Raw genomic sequence first — 20,196 nt, forward strand, 5'->3', positions numbered from 1 at the left:
TCATCTCATCTCATCTCATCTCATCTCATCTCATCTCATCTCATCTCATCTCATCTCATCTCATCTCATCTCATCTCATCTCATCTCATCTCATCAAATAGGAGTGATGTAAACATACACAGTAATACAGTATAAAAGGTAAAAGTCAGTATTTGGTACGACCACCTTTATTCAACACAGCCTGAACTCCCTCGGTCTGCTTTCTTGTCATGTGTTGAAGCACTTTTCAGGACTCGTTCTCTATTTTTCTTGAATCATGTGGCAGCTCCAGCCGAGACTTTTCAGTGTTAAGATTTAGTTTAGCTGATCATCTTTCATACAGACAAAATTAAAATAACACGACACACAGTTTTGATTTGATATTTCCTTCATTTAAGACAGCTGTTTTCTAATACGTCTGCACGCAGTTAGTAATGAGTCTTCTGTTATTTAAAAAAAAAAAGCAGGAAATGGAAGAATGCAATATTGGTTTAAAGCAGGAAGAGTGGTATTGGAAAACTTGTAAAAGAACCTATTTTAGAAACGTGATTATATACAAGTTTAATCTTGGGTTTTGGCAGCAAAGTAGTTGGTATTGTTTCCTTTGAGCAAGAAGGTCTTGGGTTCCTGTGTCTGAGCAACACCATGTGCAGCATCCACTATAGCCAGCAGAGGTCAGCAAAGACTTTCAGAAAATGCTCAGTAACACAAGCTGGATTTATCATAATACACATTTTCTAACCTTTCTTCATATTAAACACATAAGAGTGACAAATGAAAGCAAAAACATGAACTCCTTACATGTACAGTGTGGGATCTGCTGGCCATCTTATGCTATGGGGTTAATTGCAGGTATAGTTTGAGTCTAATTGTCAGTGGAAAGGTTATTGCAAAGTAAACCAATGGAACACGTACCTATCAGTGAAATTTAAAGAGCAATATGTAAGATGGTGCATTCCACGACTGTCATAAAAACACTAAATAACGGAAGAAATGGGTGCCTGGTTCCAGTAGAGTATCAGAGACTTGGAGAATCATTGTGGTGAAGCAGTCCTGCCAGCATGTGGTGGCCCAGTATCTAACTGAGGAAAAATTAAATGAGAGCCATCGTGTATGTATATATTGTTTATTCCATAGAAACTGCAGCATTAGACAAGTGCTGAAGCTGTAAACCATGTCGCAAACACAAGATCACACTTTATTTTCCCCCACTTTCACGCATTCCCTTAGCCACACACATTCGATCAATGCCGAGCACTGGTGCAGGGAGATTTGCCAGTAAACACTGAAACAGAAGTTACACAGTCACTCAGAACAAAAAAAACTAAACAAAAAAACAAAACATTACAGCAGGGCGTTTATTTGTGACACCAACTGACCTCCTTAACGGATAGAAAATATAAATTATTCCTACAGCAAGTACATTCTCTCTAGTAAGACCCATAAATATGCGTTTGAGAGTTCAAATTACAGTATCTACAGAGGTCCATGCATCCACGATATACATACAGAACAATAAATATCAGATATAGTCACAATACAGCATCAAAATGGATATCTGTGGAGCGGGAAGCAAGCAAGACACGGCCAGAGTCAGCTGTGGAAAGGCATTCACAACCTGTGAGTGAACGGAGCGGCCTTTGTGCGGCTGTGAAAACAACAAATAAGATGAGAGGGAGGTCTGCAGAAGCACCAGTGAGCTTTTCCTCCAGGCTTCAACCTGGCTCACGATAGAAAGGGGAAAGGGAGGAAAAGGGGACAAGTGAAAGGAGAGATTGATGCAAAGTAAAGCAAATCAACTTTCTCAGCAGTGGCTGAAAAAAGGAACCTCAGAGGGAGGGGGAGACCTACAGAGGAGCGAGTGTGAAAGAATGAGATGAGAGGGGTCAAATCAAGACTTCGTTTTGGCAATGTGGGATCCGGCTGCGAATTAACAGTCTCCGAGTGTATGAGAAGCATCTCTTTGAGGTTTTCACCTTCACCTCCACCTCCTTTCTCGCTCTCTCTCCCTCTCAGCGAGCGAAGGCCTTTCCTGAGCAATGAGTCAGTGAACGCTGTCGACGCAGAGACAGAGCGGTTCATAGTCAGACTGTCAGCAAACGAGGCAAAGTGCTGGAACCGGAGCACCTCTTGTTTTGTGTTTAGGTTTTCTGCAGCGTCTTTCTCAACGCACAATCGGGCCATCCTGACAGGCGGAGGAAAAACCAACAAAATTTGTCATCAGCATGAAAAGCAAAAACACTCAGTGGTTCAACTTAGAAAAAAAAAAAGATAAAATCAGTCAACAGATAAGATGCATGACATCCTCACACTGTGCTGTATCGGCTCATTCACATTCCTCATTAAATATTCAGCGCTTCAGAAGCCACGTATTGCCTCGTGTGTTTCAGACTGCTGCTCACTGCCTCTCCGTTCACAGATGAAAGCTGGTGGAGACGCTTTGCTAATGACCACTAAAGCCTTGTGATGTAACAACACTCATAATGACTTCTTCTCTGATTCACTGTTTTTTTTCCCCTATCCAGCATCTACACTGGCTGAAATGAAAAGGTTTTGTTGCATCCACTAACTGAGTCTCTGTGAAGGGCCATGGCTCTGTGTGGACATGAATGAAACCTGCACTCACCCCTACACAGATAAGCTTCAAACACACGAAGAGCTCAAGAAGGTCTACTTAAGTTTATGGGTCTTCTGACCACGGAACACTAAATATAGCTGATTTATTTCTAGATGAGGCCCAGGCTGATCTAAAAGCACACTGAATCTATTTGTGCAGAGGCACTAAAACCTGCTGAAACAATGTGAGCTTGTGTGAGCAGGCAACATACACTAATCAGCCACAACATTAAAATAGGTGCAGTAAAACACGATGAGTATTTTAGTGTAACACCTCTAGGAGACTTTGGCTCATGGCACGTGTACCTTTGACATCACCATCAACACTGTTACCTAGCATAGAGTATAAAAGATGGATATGGCAGATGTCATCCACTGATTTGCGAAGCCTCGAGCTGAGCGTTGTCAATATTTTTATGACACCGCAAACTTAAATATTAATGACTTGTCAATCACAAGGTAGCCCCGCCCTAAAGGATTCCCTGCGTTCTCGTTTTGTTTTTTAAACTCTACTAAGGATCGTAATATTTGCATTCAGTAAGACTCGACAGCTTTAAGGCACTTTTCAACTGGCTTCAGGTTTAGGACCTGGAAGCCACATCTATCCTTTACAGTCTATGATGCAGATCAAGCTCCCTTCCATGGTTGTTCCAAAAGACATCGACTTCCTTACAACTATCACAAATCCTGCCTGGAGCGTGAGCCCAAGAACTGAACCCAACCCCAAAACTGCTACCACTAATCCATTCATCAGGGCCCCACCCTGGGGGCATGGTGGCAGCATTGGTAAAAAATAATAGATACGTGTCACAAATTCTTAATAATTAATTAGCACTTTAGAGATTCAAAATGTTCTAATAATGCTTGGGAGGTTTACTGGAAAGAGTCACAATACTAAGTATCAGCAAATTGATCAGCACAGCCAGCTGCTAACATCTACGTAGTTTTGGCTTTAATCAGTCGTAGTCAGGCCCTCGTGTAGAATACGAAGGCTCATAGCTCTGCCTTTATGCAAATTCCAAATCCTATGTCTTAAGGCGTTGCCTCCTTTGAGATGTGTCCTCAAGAAAGTCTGAACTGATCTGAAAAATGCATTTTCCATCGGAAGAGATAAGCACATAAAGTATTTACTTGTGCAGAAACAGGGAGGACTCACAAGAGAATCCAACTGGAAATTAACCAGAAATCACACTCTCAGATCTTTGACTGCACCAAAGTGCACAGTCACAGAGGACTTTACGAGAGTGCATAAGGGCCAAACAGACCTGCAAATAAAATGCTACCAATTAAAGCAAAAACATCAGATTTTAGTGCAATAAAAGTTAACCTAAGTCATAAGCTGCCTTTAATATGCTGGAGGTGTTATATTTAGCCTCCAACCTTTCCCTCCCTGTGTGCGTCTATCTATATTTAACCAGCGAGAAAGGCAAATCATTCGCCTCCAGCTGAACTCAACAGGGACAAATAAACAACCAGTTCTACTCCAGCAGAGAGCTATAAATCAAACAGCAGTATAATGAGTTAAAGGCCATATCAGTGGGGTCCTAAAGACCTCTCCTTTTTCCTATTAAGTGCCTGCTTATCTAGTGTCTTCTTCACAGTCGACCAACCCTTAGGTTCATTTCCCCAAATCTGTGTTGATGGTAATAAACAGACAAATTCAACTCTGAAGAAACAAGTCTAACTTCTGTGCATGTTATGTTTTTTCTTTACATAGCTATATCTTGTGAGCTTATCTGACAAAGGGGGGGGAAGTCTATATGCAGATTTGATAAGGCGTTTAAACACGGGGCAATATTTTCCCTGAAGTACTGAGAGGCAGCTTATCAGTGTTGGACTCTGCGCTTTTCATGCAAACTATTTAGGCAAAAGTGTTTTCTGGTTCTTCAATTTCTGTTCTGTGACATGAGGGGTTTTAAAGAGGGCCTGGCCTCAGCAAAGCACTAAACAGTAAACAATAAAAGAGCGTGCACTGACACTCTATGATCTATGAGTTCATGGCTGACAGTGTAGTTGTGCTGCTTTCTGATATAGTGCATTTAAAGAGAAAACATAAAGCTTTTCACAAGAGACTCTTTTGGTCAATATCCGATAAATGGAAATAAGAAGCTGAATGCTCCGAAGGCCTCAGTCTGCTGTTAAGCTCCCACAATAGCACTGCAGGTCAGTCAGTGGAAACTTCAACATAGAATAAATACCCTAACATTCATCCAGACATGTTCCAGTTCCTTGGTTTGTACAAAAAAACAAAAAAAACCCATACAGTACTGATTTAATTCTTTAGACAAAAGCGTATTGTTGCTTCATATTATTTTTATGTACATTTTCAGTAGTCGTTACATATTTAGTATTTCAGCACAGCTTATGGATAGAGAATGCATATTAAAAAAAATCAATCTTTTGGCTTGTGGGTTGGTGTTATTCCTTAAACTTTAAGTTCAGCTGTATTTGCTTTCATCACTTTCTGATGGTTTGTTTCTGTTTCCCGGGAAGCTGGGCTGTGAGTCACACACCTGCTTGTTATGTTTTCTGATTGGTGGGTTAAACTGTTACGTGCATTAGTCGACAGCTGATGAAACTTACAGCATATGTTTCTGCTTACATAACAAGTCCAAAGCTGCATTTGCCTTTGTCCAGATAATAGAAAGCTGTTGGGAGGACTGGGGTTTGAATTAAGTTCCAGTTAAAATATTAACCAGTGTGGGGGCTTGTAGCACCTAATAATATCGATTGTTCTGAACTGCAAAAGATCAAAAATGTGATTGCTTTCGGGCATTTTGAAACTGCTTCACTGCCACTGCTCATCTCTTTTCCAGCATTGTTGCTATTTACAAAGCAGCAAACCGACATGGACAGCTTTGAAGCGCAGCTGACAACGTCGCTGCAGTGGTTCCTGCCACGCTTACAACTGTTTTAAAACTACAGTGTAGCTAGAGCATAGTCTGATGTGCACCTTCAGAGAAAACAACTGTGGTTGGTCTGTTTGGTGTTGATGGTCTGTGTAAGCATAGTTTACTGATTAGCTTCCTCACTATTCTAATGCAAGAGATATTAATCTTCCAATGTAGGCCGTTTTCATGTTTTCATTCCTCTTGACAATCCGTGCATAAACTAAATAAATAAGTTAGATTCAATCTTGGCAGCAGACCAGTGCAGACAGCGCTGTCACCTACTACGGCACTGGCTCTATAGGGGTTCAAAGCAGGACTGCAAGTTAAGCTTTAATTGCTTTAATTGTGTACTGTTTGGTATGGCTTTATTGTTGTAGTCTTCTACAGTACCATAACCCTTTTCTTAAAGTTGCATATTAAAACAGCCTTTGAGTTTCCATGTCAATGGACCAATTTCCTTAATACTCGTTAGTCTTTAGAGCACACTGGTGACATAGATATCAGTGGACTGAAGGAACCTTGTAGTTCCTTTAAAAATATGTATGGCAGCATACAGTGTGTTTGCTGCTGCTGGAAATAAGGTCAGTGAGAGCGGTGACGCAAAACCAAAACACTGGAACATGAGCTAAAAGAGGCCAAAATGCTGGACGCATATCTGAACTGTTCTTTTTAAAAACACTTAATGTAAACATTTGATGTAATAATTGAAAGCAGGGATCAGTGGGTGTGGGGCCAAGGGCCACAGACACTGTACTGTAGTTAGGAATTATTGACAGATGGATTAATGCTACTGGGTTTGATCTTTAGGCCTATATGAAATTTTTCCAACAATGAGAAAAAAACCACAAAATAACACCAACCTTAACACTTTGAATAAAAAATATATTTTTTTAAAAATGTAGTCGCCCACACTTTGCTACACTGCTTGATTTACTGCAAGTTCTCAGTCTTACTTAAGCTCTGGGCAGACCACACGGGCTTGCAATTAGTTTGCAGCACTGATTGCACAGAAGTGTGCGAATGAAATCTGCACATAGCTTGCAAACTTACATGCAAGACTGTCTGCACTTCAGTGCCACATGAGATTAAGTTGCTACAATGATAGCATAAAACGAGTCAGAGTACCGCTACACTGACCAACCACGCAGGTGATGCACAGCCGACTGGAACTGCATAAAGGCATGCCATAGTTTAATCTAACCCTTTATTTCAGGCTCAGAGAGAAACTAGTGCCCCTTCTGCCTGTTTATATTGCATATGAAAACCAGAGTCCTCTGGGACCCCCCCCCAAAAAACACCAGCCAAATGATTGATTCTTTTTTTCTCTTGTTTCACACACATAGGAGAAACATACGGAGCAGACAGAGCATGACTAAGAAGCACACTGACTTGTTTTTTTTAACATTCACTTGGTAAAACTAGTACTAAAAGTACTTCAGATTACATTAACAACAGACTGGCACAATTAAAAAAAAGACTATCGTTCTTCCTTGGCAGTCCTTGTTCAGACCCACAGTGTAGGGCGTGTGTCTTTCTAGACCAGTTATATAGAAGAGAAGGAGAAACAGGAGGCACAAATAACTGTTTGATCAAGCAGCCAGCAGGGGTGATGAAAAGCATATGAAATTGCAAGTATCTGTTGGTGAAATGGGAACATTAGAAGGCGATCCCCACAAGGACGCCTCCTACTGATCGACCAACTAACCAGCAGGTAGTTTCACTCCCTGATATGCCGCCACTGTAGGTCCTTCTGTTGCATGAATTAGCTTGATTTAAAAGTGCATCTCCCCGAAGGGCTTAAACCTGCTGCCAAAATGAAAAAAAAAAGCTTCTTTATAAATAAAGTTCTGATTATTTATCACATTGCTTTTCCTACCGCTGAGGACGGGAAACCACAACTCTCTGCACGTCGTCGTGTAAAGCCTCTGTAACAGTGACAACACAAATTTCAACACAAAACTGGAATCCGGCAGCTCTGTGAAAAAACTTCCAACAATGCCGCTTGAGCGCCACCATGAGTTTTAAAAATGCTAACAGTAGAGAGACATCCTACTCCGCCGCATGGCCTCGCTGATCAGATAAGCTGGGCTGACCTCTGGTTCTTCTGTCATGACCACAATGTTCTGCCACTCTCCGCACTGGTTGGACTTCTTAATTGTATCCACCACACACAGAGCATATAGGCAATCCTCAAAAGTGGCAGCCATTGTCAGGGGCCTCCCGTCCCACGTCCGCCGGTCATCTTGGTCCTGGAAGGCCTGCCGCACAGCCTGGATCATGCGGATCGTCCCGGTGAGGTAAGGGGACGGAATGTCACTGAAGGCCTTCTCCGGCAGGGAGGCCTTCTCGAGAGGCGTGGTGTCTTTGAGCAGGAGCTCAGGGCCGCCACCACTTTCTCCACCGCCACTGTTCTTCTGTCCATACAAGTCTGTCCCTGTGACCGTTAGCCTCCCGTCAGTCCCTACAACTATCACCTCCTGCCTGAACTCTCCGGGGACATTGAAGTTGAGCGTGACGGTGCAGCAGGCGCCTCCCTCCAGTACCATCTGGAACGTGCAGAAGTCGTCACTGGTGATCTGGCGGATGCCCCGAATGTGGTCGGTCTGTTTAACGAAAGTCTTGAGGAAGCCGTGGACTTTGGCCGCACGCTGGCCTGTCAGAAACGTAAGCAGGTCAATAATGTAGCTGCCAACCGAATGCAGGCCACCGCCTCCCATCAGATCATCGCAGCTCCAGTTGTATTTTTTCCCAAGGAGGCTACCACTGTGGACCTTTAAGACAAAGAGGATAACAGGGGAGGGAGCACAAGTTTTTTAGATTTTATTATGGCTCACTTGACTGTGATCAGGAAAAGCAAGAATGAAAAGGAGATAGTTGGGTAGCATCTGGGATCAAATCACCAGGGTACCACCAGTGTCTTGTAGCAACATTGATTCTTAGCTATGCCGGTGCTGCTATAACTCAATCTAACATCGAGATAAAAGCATAAGAAACAATTTGTATAAAATGTCTTCACACAGCAATAAACAGAAGTAGTTCTGGTCATACCTGGGCCTCACAGACCAGAAGTTCTCCGACGTAACCTGCCTCCAGCAGCTCCTTCATTCGAACAAAAGCTGGCAAGAAACGCAGAACATTTCCCATAATGCTCAGCAGCTTGGGGTAGTACTGGGCAGCTGACATCATTCGGAAAGCATCCAGAGGCGTGGCGGTCCTGTCGCAGATTACATTTTTGCCAATACCTTATAAAATAAAGGAGAGACAACGGGGAATCAGACATGCAACCTTGCAACTTATTGTACTAAAAAAGCCTGACAGCTTACTTGAAATGTTCAGATGAAGGAAGAAGGTGGAAGAGAAGAGACGGAAAGAGAGAGAGTGAGAGAGTCATAATATCCTCTTGAGCATAAAAACATCCCTTCCCCTGAAAAAACAATGCAAAGCTGCTAAATGTGGTAACTCCCACAACAACTGGCTCAAGATGTCATGAACTTTCAAGTAGTTCCTATCTGGGCCGTGAGAACTGTTAGTGAAAACTGCGCACCAATGGTGAATCCATGCAAAAAGGCAGTTTTGCAGTCTATATTATTGGCTCCACCAGCCAAACCTAATGAAGATCTTCTAAAGTCACTAAAAGCCATTTAGATGGGCTGGTGGGGTATTCCCATGATGTATTGAATGGTAAATGGCCTGTATTTGTATAGCGCTTTTACTAGTCCCTAAGGACCCCAAAGCGCTTTACACATCCAGTCATCCACCCATACACACACTGGTGATGGCAGCTACATTGTAGCCACAGCGGCAAGGCCGCCGAACAATGGTGCCACCGGGCCCTCTGACCACCACCAGTAGGCAACGGTTGAAGTGTCTTGCCCAAGGACACAACGACTGTCCGAGCCGGGGCTCGAACCAACAACATGCCAATTACAAGGCGAACGCCCAACTCTTGAGCCACGATCGCCCACATCGAGTGCATCTTCTTCAGTCACCTTTTTCACTCACTGTGTTAATACACCTCTTTACATTTAATTATTAGTTATTATTAATCTCTAGATCTCTTCCAAAGTGTGTTTTTGTCCTGTCTTTATCCACCTAACCGCCCCTCCCAGTGGGTTTTCTCTGTATTATTGGCTTTACCTTAGAATATAAAGTGCCATGAAGCAACTGTTGTTGTGATTTATTAAATAAAAAGTCAATTAATTTGATAAGTTGAATAATTGTTGGCAGGCATGCGTGATATTGCAGACATAACCATGGTGTACAGTAAGACCACACAGCTCACAGAGGTTTAGACACGGTTCATTTGCATTACTGGATGCCTTATGGTAGAAGAGAGGAGAAAGACCGTGTACGAAACCCAATAAAAATCACTTCCAGCACATCAAAAGGCCCACTGGTGGCAGAAACACCCGAACACAACCAAGATGTGAGGCTGTATGTCTGTCCTCACATCACCGTTATAGTGATGGTACTGCAAAATATGCTGTTGAGGAGTAAGTTGCTTCGTATTCATTGATTTGTTGTTCAGTTTCTAGGCAGACGAAACAGAATCAGGCCAAGCACCAATTTTGCCTCGAGCCAACAGTTCAGCCAACAAAATCAATTCTGAGTGACAGAAAAGAGACCCCCCCACCGCAAAACCCTGAAATCTGTCTGCAAATTGCAATCGATTGTCAAACTGGCTCTGAATGACAAAAACATTGAAACAGCTGTGCTGTTCCTTACTACATCTTTGCAAAGAACATCAATTTTAATCAATAACATACTGTACAAAGTATAAAAAATATCCATCATGAGGACGCCTTGAATGCATAAAACCAGTGCAAAGCAGAAGTAAACAGTCTCTGTGGCCACAATAGTAAATGATGAAACATACTGTAGAACAAAGTCAACATAGTGACACAGTATAGTTCATAGTATACAGAAATCTATATAAACTTCAACAGAAGCCCATCTTTGTTTGCGGTGTGGCCAGTGCCACAAGGTTCTTGTAAAAAAAGCCAGTTAACTTATATCTTTTTTGTCAATGAAGATAATGTGTTACATTCAATTTCAATTTTTATGTGTATGTTTTTTTCTACATTAACTAGCTTAAATGTTCTAGCTTTTCACAAAAGATGCATACAACCTCTGACAGGCACAGGAGCAGAAACGCTGCTTCCTCTAAACCGCGCAGTTGGAACCTTTTCTCTTGTAAGACCGGTAAATACAAAACAACGGCTGGCCTGTTCCATATTAGAAAAACTCTGACCGACCACACGTGGTACCTGTTGTACTGTTTTAGTTTGATAAGAATAAAGAACTCAAAGAGCATAACTACAGACCACTGTACTGAATAAAGGTGCATTTTTAAATCCATTTGTAAGTGAAAGAATGTGGTATTTTCTCTGCACAATCATGCTTATGTCTTAAAACCTTTGACTGACTGGGGGGGTCTAAGCCTCCCACTAGTGTCGGGCTGTTGCTAAGGATTTATTTTGACTGATACGCTGACACTGAGCTGTTCTTGTGGCCACTTCTGCCACTGTTAGCTTAATGCACTGTAAATGCTCTAGATTCACACTGTCAGCAGGGAGTCAAATAATAAAGGATATGTACACACAATCTAAAAGCATTGCTTCACATACTGTACACATTCCTTGAGCCCTCAGAGTGTGAAAAGCTTCATAGTGGAGTCCCGGCTGAGGCTGCCTATGGGTGAACTAGCAGTTTTGGAAGTGAACTTCAGCTCCAATTAGCCAGGTCAGGATATTAATCCCTCTGACCCAGTTCTGAGGATCGCTAAGGGAGCCCCTCCCCCCCCACCCATTACCCAGCCACTGTGCACACACACACAAAGCAAAAAATATTTACCCACGTCCCCTTCGTCTTGGCAGCAACACACAGAAACAGATACAGGAAAAGACACACTGCCTCGGGTGAGACTCTTCAGGCTAAATGCTAAATGTTCTTGACGGGGTATTTTGGTTTTCATATGAAGCACTAGCTTGCCTAGTTACAACACAATACAGAACAATAGAATACAAACAATACAAAAATGACAAAGAATACTGGAACTTTTTATACTGTTATTCTTATGGTTGTGCTGTCATGCCAAACTAAAGTGTGACCTTTATGGAGATGAAAAGCGGCTTCTCTTCAGATCAGCAACGACCTTTCGTTCCTTGTCTACAAAGCTCTGAAAGGTCGAGCCTGGCTTAGGCAGGTCAGACTGATGAGTCAGGGGAGCTACTCTGCTGAAGTGTGACTCAGACAGTGAGAGGACACATCGTGTGTTTGCGCAACAGATTATGGATGCACCTGAGCACAAGGTGCTATCATAGCAACCACTGCAGTAAACCAACGGCTGGGAGATGAAATGATACAGCGCTAATGCTGTATTTGGTAGATCAGAATTAAAAGTGAATAGAGGAGCGTGAGAAGAAATACGAGTGCAGAGCACAGAGCAAAGGGTACAAAAAAAAGAAGAGGAGGACGATGGGAAATGGAGCGAAAGCAATCGTAAATTTAAGAAATCACATGGGAATCCCTTGAAAGATGGGATGCCAAAGAAAGATACAGTGTCATCAGTACAACTAGGATTATAGGCAGGACTTCCAAGAGTAAACAAATGGCACTCGAATGGATAAGGATTGAGGGTAAAATACAATACTGCATTTGTGTACTTACAGCAGTATTGTGGGCCATATACAGCTCCCCGTAAGGGACCTGAAGAGCTCAATTTAGTGGGCGATCTATGCTCCAACACTCAGTTGTGAGCATTGGGAAGTGAGAAACGTTGAGTTGATGTTAATCTCTAGACATATCATCTCTAGACAGACGTGCTAGCAAAATTGTTGAACAAGCGTCTGAACACCTCTCTTCCTTTCTGCATCTGAAATTTTTGTTAGTTACAGAAACAACAGCACCAAGTAATACCTAGTCGAAGGGGAAACCCTGAGATTAGGTGTACTGGTGCAGCATATGGGAAGGAATTAATGAGGAATTAATTAGAAATAAGAAACATAATAACTTTTTTGTCAGACAGACTTAGACTTCCAACTGCATTTATCAAGACGCTTGATGTAACCTAACATTGACCGTTAACAGCCTGCTTTGCTCTCAATTTGTTTAACAAACAGCTCATGTATAAATTCAATATATGATTTTAAATTGCTAAGTTGATTGAGGACATTACATGTAAGCTTTTATTTCCAGTTTATCTATTAGTACATACCAAGTAGTCCTGATCGGCATCTGCACCTTATAGCTAGCAGACACAAACAGCGGAGTGTTATGTTGAGGTGCTCAAAAAATTCATTTGAAATAAACTGTCACTTAAAAAACTCTTACTCCGTTTATGCTTGCTCCTCTTCTGTGCTACTAATTAGATGTTCAAGCACTGTAACCCACTTTACACCTGCACCATGAACACATCACAGATGTACCTTCAATGGAAGCGACACCAGGCTGCCAGACATGAAAAATGAACTCATTCGACAGTAATACGCACTGACCTGCCTATCAGATTTAAGTGGTCATTAAATTAAGGTGTTCTGGATTATTGGAGCCCTACCTAGGATGTAACAACTGGGATAAGTGCAAATTCTGACCTGCTTGGTTGCCACAGGGCTGGTAGGAATCAGCCTATAACCTGCCTCTGTTCCTGATGCCATTCTGTTAAGGCTGCTTCTCTCCTGTCCAACCTCGCTTTATTGAAATACTGTATATTGCAATTTAGCTGGTCTTTGAGCCTTCAGTGTGTTAATAGTGGTGGTTGATAATCTACTGGATTTACAGCTAGTAAGCTTCTTCTTTTTCTTAATGTGTGCCACATGTGAGATCAACAGTGGAAAATATCCTTAGATATACGGTAGGTTTAGTGTAAAGGCCTGACGCTGGGGGTTAGGGTTGGTCGAATAGCTACACTTCCTCAGGATTGGTGGGGTAAATTGAAGCTCAAATCGCAGGTAAAGTTCCTGACCCAGTGGGAGAGCAGTAATGGAGCAGAAAAAACCCTTGAGCACAGAGGCTCAGTCCCTTAGCATCAATAATTCACATATAAGACTTATCTAACCAACAGATTTAAAGGCAAAGAGAGAGGAAGGCCCTGCATTAGAGAGAAAAAGGACAATCACACTCCTATAGATACGACAAGAGTATTAATAGATTATAAAGGGGCCAGTAATGGGGATGCATCATTCTTTACTGTGTAAATCCAGACAATGTACCATGGAAGCAGGTATGCAGCAGGAGCAGCAGCGTTGCATAAGAGTCACTGACATTTTGCAAAGCAGGTTGTACAAGACTGCCATTTTTTAGCTTTCTAGGATTAGAAGCTTCCCTCAGTGAACAGTGGTAGCACGCTTCCCTCCAGGTGCCTTCAGGTACACGCTCCTGACAACTTGCCTAACAAATCAGCCGACCTCACAGACTGAAATCACACCCCATCGCCTCACAGACCTGACGTCCAAAAAAGAAGTAAATTGCAGAAACGTGTTCCTGCTACAAGCTGGAAAGGCAGAAACACCACCCAGCAGGTGACTAGTTTTAATTTATTTGCTCGCACATATTCTGATCATGACCCTCTAGTGAAAAACAAAAGTTAATTCCTTAATCTCATTGCAGGGAGAGGAGAATGAGGCAGACAGGGGCTTTGTAATTAATTGGATGGAACAGATGAGTCACTGAATCTTGAATGGATGAGCCATGTGCAGCATGTTAACATCGTTACAGCAATAAGTATGAGATCGTGTGCAATCAATTTTAACAGTGCAACCACTGCAGCAGTTAGCAGCAATTTCTACTAAGTTAACATATGCAGAGAAAAAGAAAAAGCATTCAAAACATGTAGTTCTTGTTTGCCATTTTTGCAAACGATTCCCTTTTCGATTCCAGTCGCCCTGAATGACGTCACCACGTTGCGGAGCGTCGCTTACCTGGCAGGAAACATGGCGGCTCAAACGCTCAAAAGTTTGGTTATACTTTACGAGAACGGATGACAACAGGGCAACTTGCAATACTTGCAAAGTAGATATTTCATTTAAGGGAGGAAACACTACGAATATGCAAAAGCATTTGCTCACAAAACACGCGATCGTGTTTTTAAATCCGCTCCGGACTTGTGAATCTCAACCCAGCAGCAGCGGTAACGTTTACACGTCCTCTCCCGTTAATGCGGCAGGTAAATAATCAACTAACAGTGCATATTATGTTAGCGCGATCTGCCTTATTACAAAACCGCCAATAACGGGCAATTAAGTGACCATGATGAGAGAGACAGAGTCTGGCTCAGATGCTGGCAGTTCTCGCTGCAGTCTACTGGTAGCGTCTCCTTTCAGGCCAGGATAGACGAATGTCACCGAGCAGTGACTCAGTTTCTGGTAAAAGGCTGCCACAGCAGATGCCCCTGATTTTCGGTAAGTGAATGTGTTTAATTGTAGGCAGGGACATTACTGGATATTCTTGTGTAATTGCTACAGAAGAATATTTATTTTATTATTTTACATTTACAAAAGAATATCCTGGGGACCCTGTGACACCCCATTGAAGAGCCGTAGGCTGGATCTCTTAAGATCTCACTGTTGGGTTTGTAAGGCCATGTTACTCCTAAATTTCTATCTTGTTCAAAGAGAAGATATAAAACAAAGTTCTAAGCTAATCGACCGTAGTGTTCTCCTTTTTAAAAAGAATCGATAAAGAATCGAAAATGGAATCGGAATCGTGAAAATCTTATCAATACCCATCCCTAGTCATACACATAAAAGTTGCTGAATTTAAAACCCACTGTCCTCTGCATACACACAAAGCATGCGTGACTTCCTGCAAGTTCTATTTATTAAAAACAGGATGTGCAATAAAGATGGTGACATGACAATTTTACAAACTCCTGTAAAAATCCATATACCTGCATGTTTACGCTTTACTGTCCACGCAGTATTGATCAAGTGCCAGCTGTTATTAGAAAACTTTACTGGTGCCAAAACAAACAAAGTGCATTAGGTGGAGATCCAATTAAGTGTTTATTTAGTCAAACTAGGCCATGTTTATCAGTGTTGGCTTCATTTTTCAGCCCCAAGAGGGTCCCACTTGATCTGGCCCCTGAGTTCATATATGGCTGATATGGAAACCGTTCACTGCTAACTGTTCATGTTACTTGTTCTATGACATTTACACATCAAAATATCAAAAATTACAGTCTTTAATTCTGCCAAATTACCGCAATGAACAAGCGAAATTCTAAGTCTTGAAGGCTGTGATTGCTTCAGGTCCCGTAAATATGATTATTTTGGATATTCTTCCATTTTGCTAAGTCAACACTGGCTGGACAGAGACACTGACAGAGGAATGCCAGGATAGAGAAAGAGAGAGCAGCTGCATCATTACAAATGAAGGCCAACTTTCTCCAGTCCAGTGCTCCTCTCGGCTCACTGCCACACACATCATCTGGGCCTCTCTGCACGACTCGTGGCGTATCCTACAGGGCACCAAATATTCACTTCAGCAGACACACAAACACAGGGCACAGCCTTGAAACACGAGAGGGAGGGTATGAGGCTGTGTGTGGTAGAGGGAATGCTTTCATTGCATGAGATCTCACACCTCCACTGTACAGGAGTGGCACTGCTGAGGAAGGAAAGGCTGGAAGTGTTGGCTGTGCAGGAAGGTCAGGCTGGGTTTAAGTGAGGGCGAGGCTCACTGACTTGCTTTTGATGGCAGAGCAAATACTGATCAGCAACACTGATACAATAAACTTGACTCACCAGCTGAAGAAATGGGGACAAAACCAGACTACAAGACCAGAGTTCACATTTAAATCCACCTCTAATGCGGCCCTGTGGAAACAGCTGGAAAGGAAAACCAGGTGGCTCGAGAAGGATGCTGAAGGCAACAGCCAACACAATAGGCCCTCCGCCCGAGGAAGCCAGAAATAGGAAATGTAGGGGAACCAGTCAGGAGAAATAGCCATCTGCCACGCTGTGGCACGCACGTGCTCCTGCAGGGCGAGGGTCACAATGAGACGTGTCAGGGAGGAGCTTTCTACATTCCTATCCACTGATGAAATCGATATGTAGTAAAGCAGAGTTCACACGCAGCATTAACTGGTATCATGATGTGTTTGAGTAAACAACACAGATTCTCTAAAGCCAGTATTACTATTCTCAGCATCTTTGAAGCAGTTTGTGCCTCACTGAATGGTTCTTCAGCACCAAACAGGAGCAGACACTAGGCAAGGCAGGCCAGGCTCATCTTTCTGCTCATTATTCCAAATTAAATTTAAGTTAAAGCAATTACACAGCAGAGAGGGGGTGGCAACAGAGCCCAGAAACAAATGGAGAATTAGACATTCTTATCAGTGTACACTGTATGTTTCTGGCTGGACATAAAGCAAACAAAAGCCAGCTGTCTGCTCACTAATTTGCTGTTTTTTGTGTATTCACACTGTGAAATTAGCATGTCAATAGTGACCTTGATAGCAGTGATGGATGAACGCAGCACTGTTTGCTCTACTGCTTTGGATTTCAAATCAATCTGCTTCGAGTCCAGAGGAGTGCAGTCACTGTTTAATGGAAACAAAATTTGGTAATATTTGGTGTCTGGTTCAAAAATGTTTAAAAGATCAATTTTTTTTCCTAACTGATTAAGAGATGCACATGTTTGATTTAGCATATTTTTATACTAACCCCAGAGTCTGTGTGTTCCCTCCCGTACACCACTACACAAAAGAACCACTATCTGTCTACTGACCGGCGTTATCACCTTCCTCCTTAAACAGCTAGTGGATAATCTGAATGACATTTCAGTAGGAAAACTTCCTTAAAAGGGTGTGTGCAAACAATGTCAACTGTTATACAAGATAAGTGTTAATGAGTTGATGTTTGGTGCAGTTTTTTGTTAACATGTGTACACAAGCTGCTATTTACTGAGAGCTTTGTATTCTCCAAGTGGACGTTTACTGCTACAAATTATCGGTTATGGTTTTTAAATCTATTTTCTGTATGCCAAAGATGTCAAGTGACATTCATGCATTTTACCGCTGATGTCAACTGATGCCAAAATGTTCATTTCTTGTGTATTATAAAGTATATAATGTTATTTAATGCATTTTTTTTACAGTAATAGGCAATAAGTTTGGTGTCACCTTCTTGTCAACTGCTTTTGCTTGGAATCTTCCAGCTAATGCAAAGGCAGGGAGCATGTGTGGATGCCATATAACTTCTTTAACAAATCCTGGAGAAGCCCCAAACACTAAACTGCCTTATTTAAGATAATATTTATGCCAAACAGGAGTAAGAATTTGGTGGTGTTCATAGTGTTACGAGTCATGGAAAAAGCACACCTGGGGAGAGTACAGTCAGCAGATGGATAGGAATGATAAAACACTAGGTATTGCAACACTAAGTCCATTAGGACACAGTACAGCTATGAATGATAGGAAGCATTAGCCTCATTCAACCAGCTTTGGCCTCAGCTAATGCCCTTGAATCTCAAGGAGTTTAGCATCCCTAAATGTGCTTAAGTGCAGCTATTAACCCCAGCACCAGCGTGGCCCTCTGGCAACTGGCACTCCTTTGACTCGTAATCAAAGGAGTGGCTTCCACTAAAAGCACAAGCACTATGGGCATGCATTAAGGTTGCTGCTGCCCATTGATAATGCAGGTATATGCAAACAGAAATGGCCATCCATACAATATGTCACAGTTAGCTAAATATTCCTACTGTGCAGTGATAAAAATGTATTTAGCACAAACAAACAAAAAAGTTCCTCCAGGGTCTAATTAACTGCTGAGCTGAACGGCTACTTTTCCTCTCTCACCACTGACACACAAACACAGCATCCTAATCAGCACGCTTCCCATCATGGCTCATGGTAACATGCACAGCTGAGACAGATAAAACAAGCCTGACAGTGATAGAGCTGTCTGCCAAAGAAGCACCTCTCTGTTACATTTTGCTTTCAGAGCTGCCTTAATTTACTATGTAGGTCAGGCAGAAGACTACCCAGACGCACATGTTTTTCCTCATGTAATTGCCACTTAAGCTGGTTGGGCTCATTTACATATAAACAACTGCTTGCGGTCAGGCAAATATCACTTTAAATGCTTAGTCATGCGTACGTGTCAGCTCATTAGGTACAGAAAGAAGTAAAGTCAGACGACTTGATTTAGAAAAAAGCAAATAGAGGACTACAAGGACCGCAGTGAGCAAACCTGCTGTCATCAATAATAAATACGTAACTGACTCTTTGTCCCAGAGAAGCTGCTCTTAGGTGGCCAAAGTAACTGGCATTTAAAGCAGCCTGGGACAATGTGACAGAATAATGCACTAAAAATGTAAACGTGGTATATGTTAGGGTAAAGGACAGATGCCACGCGTGAGGTAAAAGACACATGTAACTCTGCTGTTACTGTGTACAGTGTCTGAGAAAATATTGCCAAGTTTGAGCTTTTCAGTTCACAATAATAAAAAACAAACTGCATCTTCCAAAGGGATCGCACTAACAGGTGAGCATGCTAGAGTGGCCGTTTGGAAGAAGTCAGGCTTTGTCAAAACAAGAGGTGAGCTCCAGCCCTCCTTTCAGTTGGCTTCATTCAGAGCCATGAAGGGCGTCTTTGTGCCAGACTGAGCTGCTGTGAAGTGAAAGGAGGAGGCGACAGGAGGAAGGTCGGAATTGTAATGAGCAGCAGTGAGCTAACAGTTATCGTAAGGGACCCTGTATGGAGCACATGACAGCATGTGATTGTTAATGAGATGACTTCTAAGCTTATTACTTCTATATTGTGGGAAAAAAGGGAGCGGGGAAGGATAAAGTCATTCCATAGTGAACTTACACGTCGCTGAAGACCCACAGCTAACGCTACACAAGGAGCCAGACAGCTGTACCATAAACTGACACGCGAGTAAAGGGCAGTGAGCAATCATTAATAATCATTAATGTCCTGAGATGCATGGGCGGGCAAGTGACTTAAGGCGCACGCTAATTAATTGACACGTTTTGATGCGATTGCGTTCACAAGAAAGACGTTCCACTATAACCATTATCACTGGAGAGGGATGGAGGAGGGAAAACACTTGGGCCAAGCAGGACTGTCGTCATGGTGATAACGCACCCCTCGTATCTGCCTGTCATCTGTAAAAATAAGGCTCTATTAGTTCCTGTCTCTTTCAGGTACCCGTCTCCTAAAGGGCACTTTCTTCTGATTGGCTGATTTGTGGAAGCCTGCCAAGGAGCAGGCGCTGCCTCGTTCTTTTGCCAAAGTGTTGGCACAGTGTTGTAAAACTACTAAAAAACAGTGACTGTGGCAATCTCTCAAATCCAGCCAAGCATGCTGGAGACTGAATCCAAACCAGAATTAGAAAACACAGCACAAACATGACAACGATTACTGTGGAACTTTGTTACACACATCAAATTACTGCACAGGTAACACTGTATCAAAAGCTGTATAGAGCAGTAGCTACATATGTCCCTGTTAAAAGGAGTAAATAAAAATATGTTACATTTCCTGACTAAAGTAACAGAGCTAGTTATTTTATTTTTTGCTATTGGCAAGCAACTGTGTATTATCTCACTTCACTTGATTAATTGGATGCTGGAATACTTCAAACAGCTAAAATAATACTTAAATAGTCCATCGTCTTGCAGCGATAACAGTCCTTCTGATGCAGCTTGTGTTAATTTCTACTCAGTAAGGTCTCAATTTAACTAGTAACATATGAACCTGTGAAC

General features: G+C 42.3%; 1 protein-coding gene across 2 annotated transcripts in view; it reads right to left on the reverse strand.

Annotated features, from left to right (window-relative positions):
- Window positions 1–1,091: 1,091 nt before the first annotated feature.
- Window positions 1,092–20,196, reverse strand: part of gfod1 (glucose-fructose oxidoreductase domain containing 1) — a 33,571-nt gene continuing 14,466 nt past the window's right edge. For both annotated transcript variants that reach the window (XM_005918488.3, XM_042219279.1), the window contains 2 exons: window positions 8,535–8,728; window positions 1,092–8,257 (listed from right to left, as the gene is read on the reverse strand). In XM_005918488.3, the coding sequence (XP_005918550.1) occupies window positions 7,517–8,257; window positions 8,535–8,728 (935 nt within the window). In that variant the 3' untranslated portion in view covers window positions 1,092–7,516. The remainder of the gene's footprint in view (window positions 8,258–8,534; window positions 8,729–20,196) is intronic.

This window comes from Haplochromis burtoni, unplaced genomic scaffold (assembly GCF_018398535.1).
Source record: "Haplochromis burtoni strain Fernald_Lab_line unplaced genomic scaffold, NCSU_Asbu1 Contig_30, whole genome shotgun sequence".
Lineage (NCBI taxonomy): Eukaryota > Metazoa > Chordata > Actinopteri > Cichliformes > Cichlidae > Haplochromis > Haplochromis burtoni.